This window comes from Homalodisca vitripennis, chromosome X (assembly GCF_021130785.1).
Source record: "Homalodisca vitripennis isolate AUS2020 chromosome X, UT_GWSS_2.1, whole genome shotgun sequence".
Classification (NCBI taxonomy): Eukaryota; Metazoa; Arthropoda; class Insecta; order Hemiptera; family Cicadellidae; genus Homalodisca; species Homalodisca vitripennis.
In genome coordinates this window covers 54,199,038-54,214,344 of record NC_060215.1, presented here as the reverse complement: position 1 = coordinate 54,214,344, position 15,307 = coordinate 54,199,038, and the positions used below count along the sequence as shown (strand labels likewise).

Below are 15,307 nucleotides of genomic sequence, written 5' to 3'. Positions count from 1 at the left end.
ATTTAGATCTCGTCTCTATTCAACGCCACAAAAACAGATACTTATGACTACTTGCAAGCGTGGCATAATAATTACGAGCTTAGAACGTTGGATAAAAAGGTAACTAAAATTGTTTCTCCCCTTTACATAATAAAAGAGAAAACTATTGTAATGGCAAAGCACCATTTTTCATGCACCGTTCATAGCATAAAAAACTACAAGTTTTATAACAGATGTATACCACTGTAAATAACAGTAGATTATCAGCAGATTTTAATAGAAAGGTTTTTATGTTATTATCAGTATACTCTTAGTAAAAAAAAAGAAAAATACTCTACTGGGTGTAAATTATTCAAAGAAAATGGCTTAAATTTGTCAGTTACACTTTGAGTTAGGTGTTTTAAAAAGTGTATAACTCTTTGGTTATTTTTAAAACTCATAGACCTTTTTTGATTTTCAATATTGGGAGGATAAAATAGATTTTGAGAAAAAATTAGAAGTCTAGCGATAAGAAATTTTTAATGATAAAAAAACATTAGCAAATGCTTTCGAAGTAGACCAAAATAAGTAAATTCTGAAATAATATAATTATTTTATCGATTTTATGGGTAACCTTCTTAACAGTATTCACCAATAGTCGATCGGAGAAGCCAATCAATGACACACATTTTCCGTAGTGAATGTAAACAAAAACTATAGATGAATCTTTGGATAAAGGTATAATACACATAAAATACCAATTAAATAGAATTTGTGAACATTGAAAAAACCATAAAGAGTATTCCTTTTCAAATGCAGCATTTCATTTGTTTTAATTTAGAAGTAGTAATTTGCAAGTTTTGTTATAACACTTAATATGATATCATGAAAAAGTAGCTTTTGTGTTTTAATGTTTGATTCAGAAACCTCAGGTTTCTTTGATTGAGTTTGAATTCACTAGAATTTCTTTTATTCAGATTCAGATTTGTTTATTCATTAAACAGAAACCAAATTGTCATAACCATTTCAAATATTTATATTTGTTGGGACATAAATCTTAATTAACGAATATTGAACAAATATTAAAAATCAGTATTTGTAGGTATACTTGTTTACATTTGTGAAATATTACTAAATACAAAAAATATATGACCATATTTGATGAAATTTTAACTAATACATCATGTACGCTGTATTTACATATTATTGAACATTTATTGTAACTGTCTGCTTTAAAAATAGCCTGCGTTGTCGATATATGCTTTTAAAAATACATTTCATTTAAATGCCAATAAACCAATAAAAATGCAATATTCAGATTAAATTTAGGTATGTGCAGACGTCTCTAACGATGTACATAAATTACAGTACTTACGAAACTGACGTGTTATGAATTTTGTGAGCATCAGTGAAGATGAAAAACCAATAAAGAGCAGTAACAAAGTGCCGAGTCTACACGGGGAAAGTTCCATGTCACAGTGGGAACAGCGCTGAAAATGACATTTATCAAACTTGGAATCTAAACTAATTGGAAGGAAAATGTAAATTTTGTCAACTTGCGTTACAATATCACTTTCACTGATGACAACTTCGAAACATAATATTACAACCTTCCTTTAGAGATATTACCAGTACCTACTTGCTTTGTTTAGAAATATTAATTAAACCAGAAGGAGGTTTTTGGTATGTTTATAGCTGAGCATTAAGGAAAATAGGTTTTAATATTTGTAAAAAATAAAAATTTGATAAAATAAAGTTTTCGTATGTGTTCTCTAATAGCCACAAAGAAAATGACAATAGTAGGCCTAATTTATTGTTATAAATATAGTATACTCTACGTCTCTATTCTGGAGTACAATATCAAAACTATATGTATGAATTCGTATACCATTTACCAATAAAAACATATATTATTTTAGGGTTACACAATCTAAGCACAAGATTAAAAAGCTTGCAATTCTACGAATGTTACTTTCCAAAGAAAATACAATCAGCCTACACTCAAAATATTATCTCCGTACTGGTAATGAAAGAGGTATTACATAATCTATCGTGTACATAAATATCTAATTTACAAGAGCTGTGCAGATGAGACTTTATTATTAATAAATCAGTTTGGTACATATTAGGAACGGGTTGATGGCCTCCTCTTAGTATTATTGGCACAGCGTTGCGGGCATGGCAGGGCGGTTATCGCAAAATAGCTGAGTCAAGCAACGTTGAGCATGGCTGCTCCTTGGATGGGTGACCGCTTAGCGGCCCGTCTATACAAGCGTGCCCGGCCATTGGTGGAAGTTACCTTTACCTTTTTAAAAACTTTTTATTGAACATTTATACAGTACATTTCTTCATTAATAAGAAAAAAGTGTTGGCATATTTGGATTTGCTAACGAAATGTTGTACAAATTAAGCTAGCAACTGTTCAAATTGCCTGTTGCCGTAAATACGTCGAAGTGATCGTTGCTCTCACTACGCAGAGATTCTGGCAAGGACGGCAAAAGCCTATTTAAACTAATGATTGATTATTTTGGATAGATTTTGCTTTTAAAGCCCAAGTTCGTCGATAGTATACAGCATTGGCTGTTTAAAGTTAGATAGTAGAAGTCAAAGATGATTTAAATTCAAAGAATCTTGTCCAAAATATATTTTTATAAAATCTGAATTTGAATGTTACATTGTAATATTTTGAAATCCTAAAGCTTTTTGGATCTGAAGTGCTAAGTTGCGTATCACAGTCTGCTGAATTTGTGCTTGTTTTAACGCAACTTCTAAAGCTTCTCTTTTAGATACGAACATAATGGGTGTACACTAGAATTTATACAAATACCAATGTATAGGTGCATTTAAATACAGCTCTAAAATGAATTTATGTGGTCTTAAAATTTACTATTTTTAGAGAGAGGACCCAAAAACCTCCGTTGTCAAATACCTTAGGAGTGTTCCGTACAACAAAACCACTCGGTATGCTAGCCACATTGATGTAAAGATCAAAATATGAAGCTGAAATATAAATTTTTGAATTAAAATAATAGAATATTAGTTTTCAGAAATTCCTTACGTATTAACCACAACTTTTCTCCGTAACGGGCATCATGGGCTAAGTTAACCAAAGCTGTACATTGTAGGAATGTAATTACATGAAAGTCAAAGTTAAACATTATCGAATACAAGTTAGTACTCGTGCAAACATACCTAATTCAAAATTACTAACACATTTATGTCGCCAATGTTAGATCAACACTTTCAGATCAACAAATTATATTGGAGAAACTATTGTAGTAAAAAGAAAACACATATTTATCCAGTATTTGGAAATTTATTCCACGTTTAAACTTATTAGACAACCTTGTAATCCTTTTCTTTCTACAATAATTTAGTATTAGCTGAGTTTGATGTTTCATCATTGTTTTATGTTTTTCTCTTAGGTACCGTAACTCATTTATTCTTTAGTTCAACTGAATTTACTTGATTTACAAATTATACGTATATGTTTGCTTGCCATAATTGGTAACTACTCTCTTCTCCATGAGCAAAGTATTTGAAGTGTTATCCGTTTTACATAGTGTACAACAGGGGCGCACCAATGGGGTGGGGGGACGAATGGGCCCCCCCCCAAGAGCATTTGATTTCAAAATAATCGATCGCCTAATAGTCTATTTTCGACTAAAAATAACATTTATGTTGGAACATAAAATAAATCACATTAAAATTAATTAATTAAAACCTTATAACTATTTTTATTTACGAAATACTCGGCACTGCACATATAATAATTACATTTTTCTAAATCCTAAAATACCGTCACGCAGCAAACACGAAAGTGAGGTTAGTTCTTACTATTTCTACTTGGCTTCTACCTACGGTGTATCAGTAAGCGAGTACAACATGTACTCTTACTGATTTTGATTCATACGTTACAGAGTGCTCCTAAAATGATACAGGTACAAGTTCCAGTTACTGCTTAGAGTCCTTGTACCTGGTACCTTGTACCAAGAACGGCAGTAAACGTGTAATGTATCTGTGTTACAAAAGTATCTGAAACAGTAACAAGCCGGGTACTTTTGGTTTACGATAACTTGTACTCTCTGTACAGATGAGTAACCGGTACAATAAGTATCTTTTGCAGTAGTCCCGACCAGTAGCGTAGCCAGAAATTTCGTTCGGGGGGGGGGTCCGAAACCGGGGGACGTTTTGTGTGTTATTTGCCAATGAGTTCACTGGTAAAAGATGCACCGGAAAAACTCTACTGATTAGAAGTTCGGCTACTTTGGATTTCACTGATTGAGGTATTTATGAATGAGTTATAATGACGATTTTTTGTATCATTACATTGTAGACGAGTACATAGGCCTAATTATAGGAAAAAATTAAAAAAAATCACTTTCGGTCGGAAATAAAATACATCTGAAAAACTCTAATGATTAGAACTTCAACTACTTCGGACTTCAGTTATTGAGGTAAACGTGGTATTTTTGATTGAGTTAGGACGACGATTTTTTGTTATCATTAAACTGTACTCGACTACCTATATAATTATCGAGAAAAAAAATCACTTCCGGTCGGTAAATACCGAAGAAAAGCTCTCTACAGATTCAAGTTTTGACGATTTTGGATTTCACTGGTTGAGGTAAAAGTGGTACTTATAATTATGTTAGGACGTTGGTTTTAGGTATTAATTCAACGCCGAATAATACCTATATAATTATCGAGAAAAAAACAAAAATAATCACTTCCGATCGGAATATACTAAGGAAAATGAAATAATACCTCAGTCAGTGAAATCCAAAGTAGTCGGAACTTCTTATCAGCAGAGTTTTTCCGGTGTTGTTCAATGTTCTAACATAATTCTAAGTACCACTTTTATCTCAACGACTCAACCAGTGAAATTGGAAATCGTCAAAATCTCAATCAGTAGAGCTTTTCCTCGGTATTTTCCGACCGGAAGTGTTTTATTGTTTTTTTTCTCTATAATTATATATGTATTAGTCGGCGTTGAATTAATATCTAAAATCAACGTCCTAACATAATTCTAAGTACCACTTTTACCTCAACCAGTGAAATCCAAAATCGTCAAAACTTGAATCTGTAGAGAGCTTTTCTTCGGTATTTACCGACCGGAAGTGATTTTTTTTCTCGATAATTATATAGGTACAGTGTACAGTTTAATGATAACAAAAATCGTCGTCCTAACTCAATCGAAAACACCACGTTTAGCTCAATCACTGAAGTCCAAATTAGTTGAAGTTCTAATCAGTAGAGTTTTTCAAGTGTATTTTCCGACCGAAAGTGATTTATTTTATTTTTTTCGATAATTATATACACGTCTACAGTTTAATGACACCTAAAATCAACGTCGTAAGTTAATTCTAAGCAGTCATTATACGTCCCCAAGACGAATTTGAACCAAGTTGTCGCTAATTTAAACTGTTCGCCGTGTTACGGTTCAGGTTACTTTGCGACGTCACGTGACCGCGCCCTATAGAAATACCGTGATTACACTACACTATCCGAAAGGCCGAGCCCAAAAGTATCGTTTGATACTTTATGATTTAAACGAAAGGACAATTAAATGTTTAACAACGGTCACTTTAATCAATTAAATCAATGAATTTAATGTTTGTAGACAAGAGTATGGTAACTCTCCATTTTTCTCCTGCTCTATGCTTTATTTTTTAATATGTCTTAAAATTTCGGTGGGGGGGGTCCGGACCCCCTGGACCCCCCCTTCGCTACGCCACTGGTCCCGACGTGATCAGTTGACACAATATCAGACCACTATGGCCAACATGTCATCAAGCCAACACGAAAATTATAATCACTAGACCTGCTAATATCGCACTTCTGAACTCTCTTCTTTCGGAATATAGTTGGAAGTTTCTAAATTTAATAGATCTCGTTGAATTACAATTGAAACATTTTGAAAAAAATGTCAATTTTCAGTGGAATATGAACTGTTCTGTCACTAAAATACAATCAAATGCTGGAATAGAAAGTTACAAATGAATTACCAAATAGATATCTTGGTTTCGAGAGAAGAGATTAATATTTATTTGCAAAATTAATATTCTCTCAACAAATTAAGAATTCAAGCACGTATTAAAAATTACAAAAAAATTTATAGAAAGGTGATCAGAGCTGCAAAAGCTTAAGACATCATTAAAACACTGACCATGAAAAAACGTATCAGAAACAGCATGAACTATAATCCACACTAAAAATGTTCTATCTGACAAAAATGTAGCTACACATTGAAACAAAAAGAAATCAGCAATACCCATAGGCATATCTAAGATGACCAAAAGGGGGTTTACCACTACAAATTGTTCAGTACTTCTCTGTCAAGCTGGGGTATGGGAACACTCCTCAAGAATATGTTTAATGTTAATAGTATAAACATTGTAAGTTTGGTAACCGTCTAAGAGCATATTATTCTATTTTATGCTCTACAAAAACGACTACAGTTTTAGGAAAAATATAAACTTTTGGGGACCACACGATAACACAAAAGAACTTCAAGAACACTATATTAAAGAGAATAACAGAGGCTCGGAAAAATGGCTATATCTTAAGAACTACAAGACACATCCTCAACCTTTTGCCTAGAGTTTGTACATGCTAAAATGGGCTTCCAAGATAAATATATTTTACCTGCAAATGTGTATTTGTATTACTTAAACAATATGCATTTTACATTTAAATGTTTTAAAATTTTAAATCATGTCATCCCAGATAAAAATATTGGGATATAAAGCGACATGTATTTTTATAGAGAATATATTTGCTGTGTATACAACACAAATTTTGAGACATAAAGTTAGTAATTGCCTGTTTTACCGCCGCTGATTTTCATTAATATTGTATACGCTTTTAGAGACTATTCAAGTAAAGCGTTCTCTTTAATTCCTAATCAATATCGGTGTATAAGAAGCCAAAGTTGTTTACTCATAAAATTAGAAATAACAAACAAGAACTTCAAGATGCTTATATGTTACAGATCAATGGCCCACCAGAATTAAATTGTTATTATAAATTAGAGAAGATTGAACATGAAACTTATTACTGCATTCGATCATGTCAGGGGCTTGACTGTTGCTGGTGGCAATCATTTAAGGGTGTCCTGGAATATTATCACCTATTTGAATTTGTAATGTTCGTCATCTAAAGGTGAGTTGGTTAACTGAAACTTACCGGGCTTATCACACACGATCTCCAAGAAATTTCTATAGTTTTAAATGCTAACTTTATCGACAACTCCGCTAGATTAAAATGTAAATCATGTAATTCCATTAAACAGGAGAGTCTTACCATTGTTCAATTTAAATATTTAAACTTCCCTATTATTAATATATTTAATTAAATTTTACTTCCACAAAAATCTAGTTATTTTCATCTCTGGATGCATTCATCTCTCTTAAAAAAAGCAATACAACTGATTTCTTTTGTCTTCCTTGCTAGAGGAACAATATGTTTTCGAGCCATCCCCTTACTTTTTCAAATCCTCACACTCCTGGTGTTTTGAAGATTAATAAAACTATTTTAATTCTAAAAAATAGAAATTTTAAACTTAATTGATTGAGGCTAATATGGATTAATCACAGTTTTGAAAAATATTTGAGAAAATGGTACATTTTTGCATAATGTGCAATCTATTGTGCATTACTGTACTACAGTACATTAATTAATTTCCTTAATGTACTGTACTACTCAATTATAAAATATACTCACCGCAACCTGGGTTCCATCATAAGCTCTCCAAAATTTCAGCTGTTTTTTTATTTGTTAAAAAAGAAGTCACTTCCGTTGAGACAAATGAGCACAATGTTTCTCTCTTTTTCTATTTATTTAAGGATGTAGTCGATCAGGAGACTCAGAATGGCTTAGGGTGGAATATTTAAGTCCAGGCAGAGACATGCCATAGTTCTCTGGAGATTTTGTTTTCTGCAGAATTTTATTACAATTTTTGTCCAGCGTGGATTTGCTGGTTGTCTGGAGATCTCAGACCACGAGAGAGTTTTAGAGAATATATTCCATCAGATAGCATCTTAACACTTTCCTCTTTATTAATTAATCATAGCATTGGTTTTGTTTTAAAGAACAACAATGAGTTTAAAATTCCCGATCATAGCTTCAGCATTAGAAACTAAAATGAGTGAAAATGGAGGAATTCTAGTTTAATCCAAGTTACAATTTACCTTGAATATTTGTGTCAATGGGGGAGGTTACAACCCTCAACTCCCCTCCCCCCTCTGGATACACCTATGGCGATATCACAAAGGCCACTGTTAAGTTCAGCTAATTTTTTACCTCAGTTGATGCTGACTAAGGTGTGTCTTTGTCACCCTCATTCACTTTCCTCATGACTAAGGAGCCAGAAGCATTCATGGCTCTGGGTCTAGTCACAGAAGAGGAGATTTCTAGAGTAATAAGAGAGCTTCCGACAAAGAAATCAAATGACTTCAATATCATGTCAACATGGCTTATGAAACAATGCTCAAAGCATTTGTCGAGACCTCTTGATAAATGTGTCTTTTTGATCTGTAATTTTTTCTACCTCTTTAAAACAGCTAATGTCACCCCAATTTTGTAAAAAAGGTGATTCCAAATACCTTCAAAATTATTGCCCGGTTTCAATTCTGCCAATTGTTAGCAATATCTTTAAAAGATTTTCATAGTAGGGTTGTTCATTTTTGGAGACCAATAATCCACTATCATGAAGCCTGTTCAGATTCTGAAGTGGAAAATCGACAATTGACACTTAGTGATATACTTAATGTTTTTCTTGATCTATCAAAAGCATTCGACTGTGTTGATCATAGCACACCATAGAAAAACAATTTGTCCAAATAGGGATTAAAACAGTTTTATATGCAGGGGATGGGGGGTTGGGGTGTGGTGTCCTCAAAGCTTTATTCTCAGTCCACTACTCTTCTTATTGTACGTCAACAATGTTGGTTCATTGATACATCACGGGCTTTTGTAGTTTATAGCCGAATATGTAGATGACATGACTTTATGTTAACGCAAAATCAAACACAGAACTTGAAATGTGGCCTTTATTGAGCTTCCTAAAATAAACCTAGCTCACTCTTAAAATAAATCCAATGAAATTTATTTATTATCTAAAGATTTATCAGATTTTTAATTGTATTTAATTGTTTTTAGGTTTTTATTTATTTTGTTTGATTGTTTTGTTTATATTTAGGGTTTAAATTTAAAGGTGCTATATTTTTATGTAACAACTATTTTTTTTTATATTAGTTTTCAAACAACTAGAAGTAGAGTAAAATTATTAACAAGTTAAATTGTTTTCAATTTAGTTGATTTCCACGTACCGGTAACATAAACTGTTCATATGGGGTAACAGGACTAATGAAAAAACTAAGCATAAAAAAAACTTCATTCTTTATAGTACTACAATAAATACAAATATTAATAAATAATACATATAAGAATACGTCTAAATCACTATTTTTTTAGACATACACATGTTACAATGTTTAGTTTTATTTATGACAGTTTATTTGGTAAGTTCCATGTCATATCATATACTAATTTCATTATAACAATGATACATAAAAATAAATAGTGTTAACTGTGGATGATTAAAAAACTATTAAATATCATAAGTAAAAAATACATGAATACATAAATAAATACTAACAAGTAAAAGTACAATTTCTAAATATACATAAAAAGTTTTCAGTCTAAATATTTGGCAACAACACTGAATTAATGATAAGAATAAAAGTAGTACCATATACAGAAGACCCAAGGTCTTTTTCCAGAAGTGAAGTGGTAATTCCACTAATTCCTGAATTTTATCACTGTGGTACTGCTAACATTACAATGACATCACAGCTCCTCTTAGATTACATCAGAGGAGACAAAATATCACCAATCAAGCACCAAAAAGAGGTTTATAAGTTCAAGTGCACACTTATGTGTGTGTGTACACTCTTGTGTAGAGTTTCACTATGAGGATTACATAGGTAACTTGATCAGTTAGGGAACTGTATACACACATCATACCCGAAAGCTCCTAGACTGATATCACTGCTGCAGACAGTTGCACGGGACAAGTTAAATCTGGCAGTGAACTATTTGTATTATCGGTAGTCAGTATGCAATGTGATTTTGTTTCATGACTATTGGTTTGATTTCTTCTCTTTGTTTTGTGCTTTGAAATTATTTTCCTGTTTTAAAAATGGACTCTAAAACTAAACTACCCATTTGTGTGAAGTTTTGTATTAAACTCAGATATTTGGGCAGTGAGATTTGAAATAATTAAGCTGGTTTTTGGTAAGGATTCTTGAAGCCGCACAATAGTTCTTGAGTAGTATACCAGCTTTAAAAAATACAGGGACACAGTTGAAAATGACAAGCGATCATAGTACAATCCCAGAAAATGTGGACAAAATTCGCCTTATTGTTTCAGAAGGTGGTCGTCAATCAGTTCTGGAGATTTGTGAGGAAATAAACAGTTATTACGGACAATGCCAAGAAATTTTGCCAGAAATATGAGCATGCAATGCGTTTTGCCAAATGGATTTCTCGGCTTCTTGACACTGCACAAAAACAGCCAGTTGATGATTGTCAAGAGCTCCTTCGAATAGCCTATGTAAATCCAGCCTTTACTTCTAAAACTGATGATGATATCTGGATTTATACCTTTGACTCCTAGACAAAACAGCAGTTTTCTGAATTTAGAAAAGAAGTGAACTCAAGCCTATAAAAAGCAAGAGAGTCAAGAAGTTTGGAAATTTTTGACAATACATAAGCCCACACTGCTATTATGAAATCCTAGTTATTGACAAACAAACTAAATGATTCTTATGCCTCATCTTCCTTTCCCTCATGACTTTACACCAGGTCATCTCACTGTTTTCGATAATCATAATTATCATCAGACACTTTACCTCAATACATGAAATCTAAGAAGAATTGAAAAGTTATTGTACCGTCTCCAACAACTGACTGAGAACACTTTTGTGGTTTAGCAACAACGCTGAAGTAAGTGCATTAACTCTCAGTGAGGATATTGAAGGTAATTACAATGAAAACTATTTGGCTAAGCCAAACCAGTTTAAGAGCTCAATTTGTGAACTTTTGGTTACAACTTCGTATAAGAAGGGGTGTGGTTTCTAGGTCCGGAATACAAGCATTACTTAACTAAACCAGCGGTCTGAGAATTCATCCCTAGACAATTGTAAACTTAAAATTATGAATTTGATGCAGCTTGTACGAGACACAGATTTGTAATATAATACTGACCAAAAGTTATATTGTTATTTGTATGTTGAAATTGTAAACAACCCACATGCACAAATATGATGTGACTAAACAGAGAATACTATTTTAGTTTTCTTCATAATATGAGTTACTTTACTTTCTAGTGCAATTTTTTTATATTGTTTACTACAAACTATATAGATACATAACTAAAGTAAAACAGTTTATATTTTGTTTCTTATTATTTTAAAACCTTACTCTTTAAAGTTTTAAACTTGAGCCTTCACATCATACAACAACTTAGGTGATTCAAGCTAAATAATCAAGCATCATAAGCAGAACACAAAAATCACAAAATTGTAAAAGCCAATATGATATTGATGTGTCTTAACCCAAAAACTAAACAAACTCGTTGCTATGAGATGTTCAATTCTAAAAATGAAATATGTTACTTAACCCTTTTTAAATGGTACGTGTGATTGGTGCAAAGGCAAAAGTTACCTATAACTTTTATGGACTTCATACTCTATTGTTTTGTTTAAAAAAATGTTGTATAATCAGACATTTTCTTACATAAAATAAAATAAAGTTGGATATTTTTTCTCAGCAATGAATAAAACATTCCCTCGTTTGCTCCAATAGCTTCGCTTTTTAGAAGATGATTATAAAATACTTTTTAGTAACTTTTTAATGATTGCAGGTAAAAAAATTAAAGATTGGTCTAGGTTAATGTGGGACCTACCTACTTAATGTGTTTAGAAATGTTAGGGATGAAGGTGGTCCTTTACTAAAAAATAGCAAATACCCTTTGTGATGCGTAGTTGAAAAATACATAAAAACAAGGATTTTAGTGGAAATGACAGACCAATACCTTTATTAGTTGTAGAAATCTTCAAATTCTAAATCACACCCATAGATAAATATTAAAAACCCACAATAATACAGGTCCATTTTGTTAGAATTTTAAGCAAATTCAACATGTATAATTTATATAACTTTTCGATGGAGTTATAATTTCTGAAAATTAAACATGTTACAAGGAAACTGCAAGATCTTAACATTTGATATCTCTGTTTGGGAGGATTATTGATTTATTGTTCGAGTTCATTCAGTGTTTATCTACTACTTACTTTCATACAAATGTTTTTAACATTGAAGATCATGTATTACACTTTTAAAGTTTGCTTCTATGCCAACATTCAAATAGAGTCAACTGATTTAATAATAATTAGTACAGTTTAATATTTTTCTTAAATACTTGTATCTTAAACATAAATAAATATTGAGACCTCCATTTTTGATAAATCATATCTTATAAAAATATTTTTTGAACAATTTATAACAAACAGGAAGCTAGCATTTGAATATTTTCAGTTGGAGAGAATAGTCCCTCCTTTCAAAACATCATCCAGTTTTCCAAGTACCAAAACTCAAAAGGTAATAATAACTCTTTTATGTATTAAACTTTCATTTATCCATTTCCAACAATTCAAATTTTAGCAAGCCTATAGTTTACAATCGCTCTGTAATTATTACTTATTCTTTTTAAGATATTTTAATTTCATATATGTGTCTGTATATTCAAAGATTGTATACACCGCCTCTATGTCAGTGTTAGAGCCAAAAATAGCTAATATTACAATACAATACTTGAGTTGTTGAAGGAGTATTATATACATATCAATCTATAAAAAATTCAGTATTACACTAGTTGTGAAAGGCAAAAAGATCACAGTTCTTATAAATCTGATCGTAGGATATTCATAGAATTGAAAATATACTTTTACATGTATCATATGCTACTCTCCAGCTTGATAAATGTAATATCTTTTTTATATCCTATGTTTATTCTAAAACATTCAGTTAGATGTATATTTAGTATTTTAGTCCTCTTAGCTAATTATTAAAACATTTTTAGACTGAGTTGAGAAATTTAATCCAATATTGGAGTAAAAAATATAAAACCTCATCATTAATTATAAAAACACAACCACACAGCCTAAGTTAAAATAATTCCTTCGTGCTTCATTTTTTCTGGTGAAGAAGCCACGGACGGCTTCGTTTCAGTGTATGGCTCATTAGGTATGAAGAAGCTCATCACACTGCCAGCTGAAAAATACATTGATGATATAGGTGTGCGTCCTTTGATAAATGATTAAGGGATCCCAGTAATGAAAATAAAAAAAAAAATTAAATGGGTTTTTATTTAGTTTTATTATTTTATGTTCTTTTGTGAAAAATGTTATAACAAATACAGTACTACTTTATGTACTACGTGTTTACTAAACTTTTTAAAACTTTTATCCTGGGTTATAGAACCTTTTGGTAAGCTGAGTCATGGGTAGGAGGGGGAAGTAAGGAAAGTGATGGTTGCAACTCTGGTGGCAAGTGTGGAAACCACAGCTGATCATGTATATTGGTTCACGCTTGGCCCTAACAATGATATATTTTCAGAAGGTTCTATAATACAGGGTTTTATTTAACGTTTAACACAACATGATATCGAGAATTTAATTTTCAAGAGTTAAGCTTACTTGTGTTGCTATACATATGATCTCCACATAAAACACACTGGCTTTATTCTGTTCTGATTGTTACAGTTTTGGTATCAATTAGGTCAACTTATGTAGGTATTTATAATCCAACCCTGCTCAAAGGTGTGTTCATAACAAAATGCACAACCAAAATGAATCCTTCTACATTCTACAACATGATCTAGACAAGAATTCCTCAATATAACTTTGTAGGTTTACATGCTATGGAAAATGGTGCTTCCAATGCTTTTGGCTATGTTATTTGTTACAGTAAAAATATATAAGGGAAAATGAGAGTCTTGTAAAAGTTGTTTGATAGTTGTAGTGCAGGTTTTAGCAGTTGAATTTAATGTAAGTTTAGTTTTAAGAAATTCATTCTTATGTGAATTATTCTTAGTATATCTTGACAAATCACCCCAAAGTATTTTTAAAAACCATTGTACTGTAAACTGATTTGAAACAAAGAATCAAATAACAGTATATATTTTTATTGGTTTTAATACAGTGAGAAATGATTATTTCAGTTCCCGAAAAATTCTATGTAAACAGCAAATTTTGGCTAGAGGATCTGGGAAAATTCAAAACTGACATGGAAAATAAAATAAACTCAACTTGTATACCAAGGTCTTTATAGAAGTGATACATGCTTTGTGTAACTTTTCGTGCAATATTTTACCACATTAAAATATCTCAAAGTGATAACTAATGACTAATTACAATATCAAATCAAAATGTGTATGTTGTCATAATTTTCATTTGTAAGACATTATGATTTTATTTAGTTTTTACAATGGGCACTGATTGAGGCAAAATAAACAAGCATTCAGTCAGAGAGCTACTTTGCTTGATGGCTCTTAACTGCTCATTCCGGTCCTTTCTACTATTGAGGTTCCAACAATTTACTGTGAGACTAATTTTGGTTCTTGGTATAAGGAAGAGTATGGAGAAATGGTAAAATGTTGTTGTACTTACTGAACAAGACTGCAGCTACAAGGATAACCGGAACACTGCATGATATGTCTAGCAGATACCCGAACATCAAGTTACTGACCAGACCTCCCAGTCTGCCTGCGAGAATGCCCAAACACACACCCATTCCACTGAAACAAATACATTACAGCCTTCTTGAATTAACTGTTCAGTCTCGATAGACAATAGACTGTATTCTTGGTTTGTATATTCTTTGAGAATCACAATGGAATAAAAAAAGTTACAGTCTAGAATTGCGTCAAATTTTACTCATTGCATTGAAGTCTGTAAACCCAATTAAATCCTCCAGCTTAAGAATTTGTGTAAAATGGGTGTTTAGTAGCAAAATTCTCAGCTCTCTCAACGCCATTGCTCCCTACTTGCAACTGGGATGTATTCAGGTCTGCACCTTTGAAGTAGGTATGGTATAGATACATTATCACTTGTTATATGTCTATTGACACAACATGGACTATGTTGAGCTCAGTTAACTAATGCTTTTTAACAAGAACCTCTCGAATGTAAATCTGCCAATGTTCGGATTCATTTCATGAAGAACAAGTGGTCATTTAAGGTTTGCTTGACTGGAATGGCTTCACAATAAAAGACAATAGCAA

The 15,307-nt window shown here is 32.0% G+C and overlaps 1 protein-coding gene across 1 annotated transcript in view; it reads right to left on the bottom strand.

The window, feature by feature from the left end:
- Window positions 1-9,337: 9,337 nt before the first annotated feature.
- LOC124368995 (synaptic vesicle glycoprotein 2C-like) overlaps window positions 9,338-15,307 on the bottom strand; it is an 87,175-nt gene continuing 81,205 nt past the window's right edge. Inside the window, exons 10-11 of the mRNA XM_046826592.1 lie at window positions 14,694-14,821; window positions 9,338-13,296 (exon numbers count right to left, since the gene is read on the bottom strand). Of these exons, the coding sequence (XP_046682548.1) occupies window positions 13,187-13,296; window positions 14,694-14,821 (238 nt within the window). The 3' untranslated portion in view covers window positions 9,338-13,186. The remainder of the gene's footprint in view (window positions 13,297-14,693; window positions 14,822-15,307) is intronic.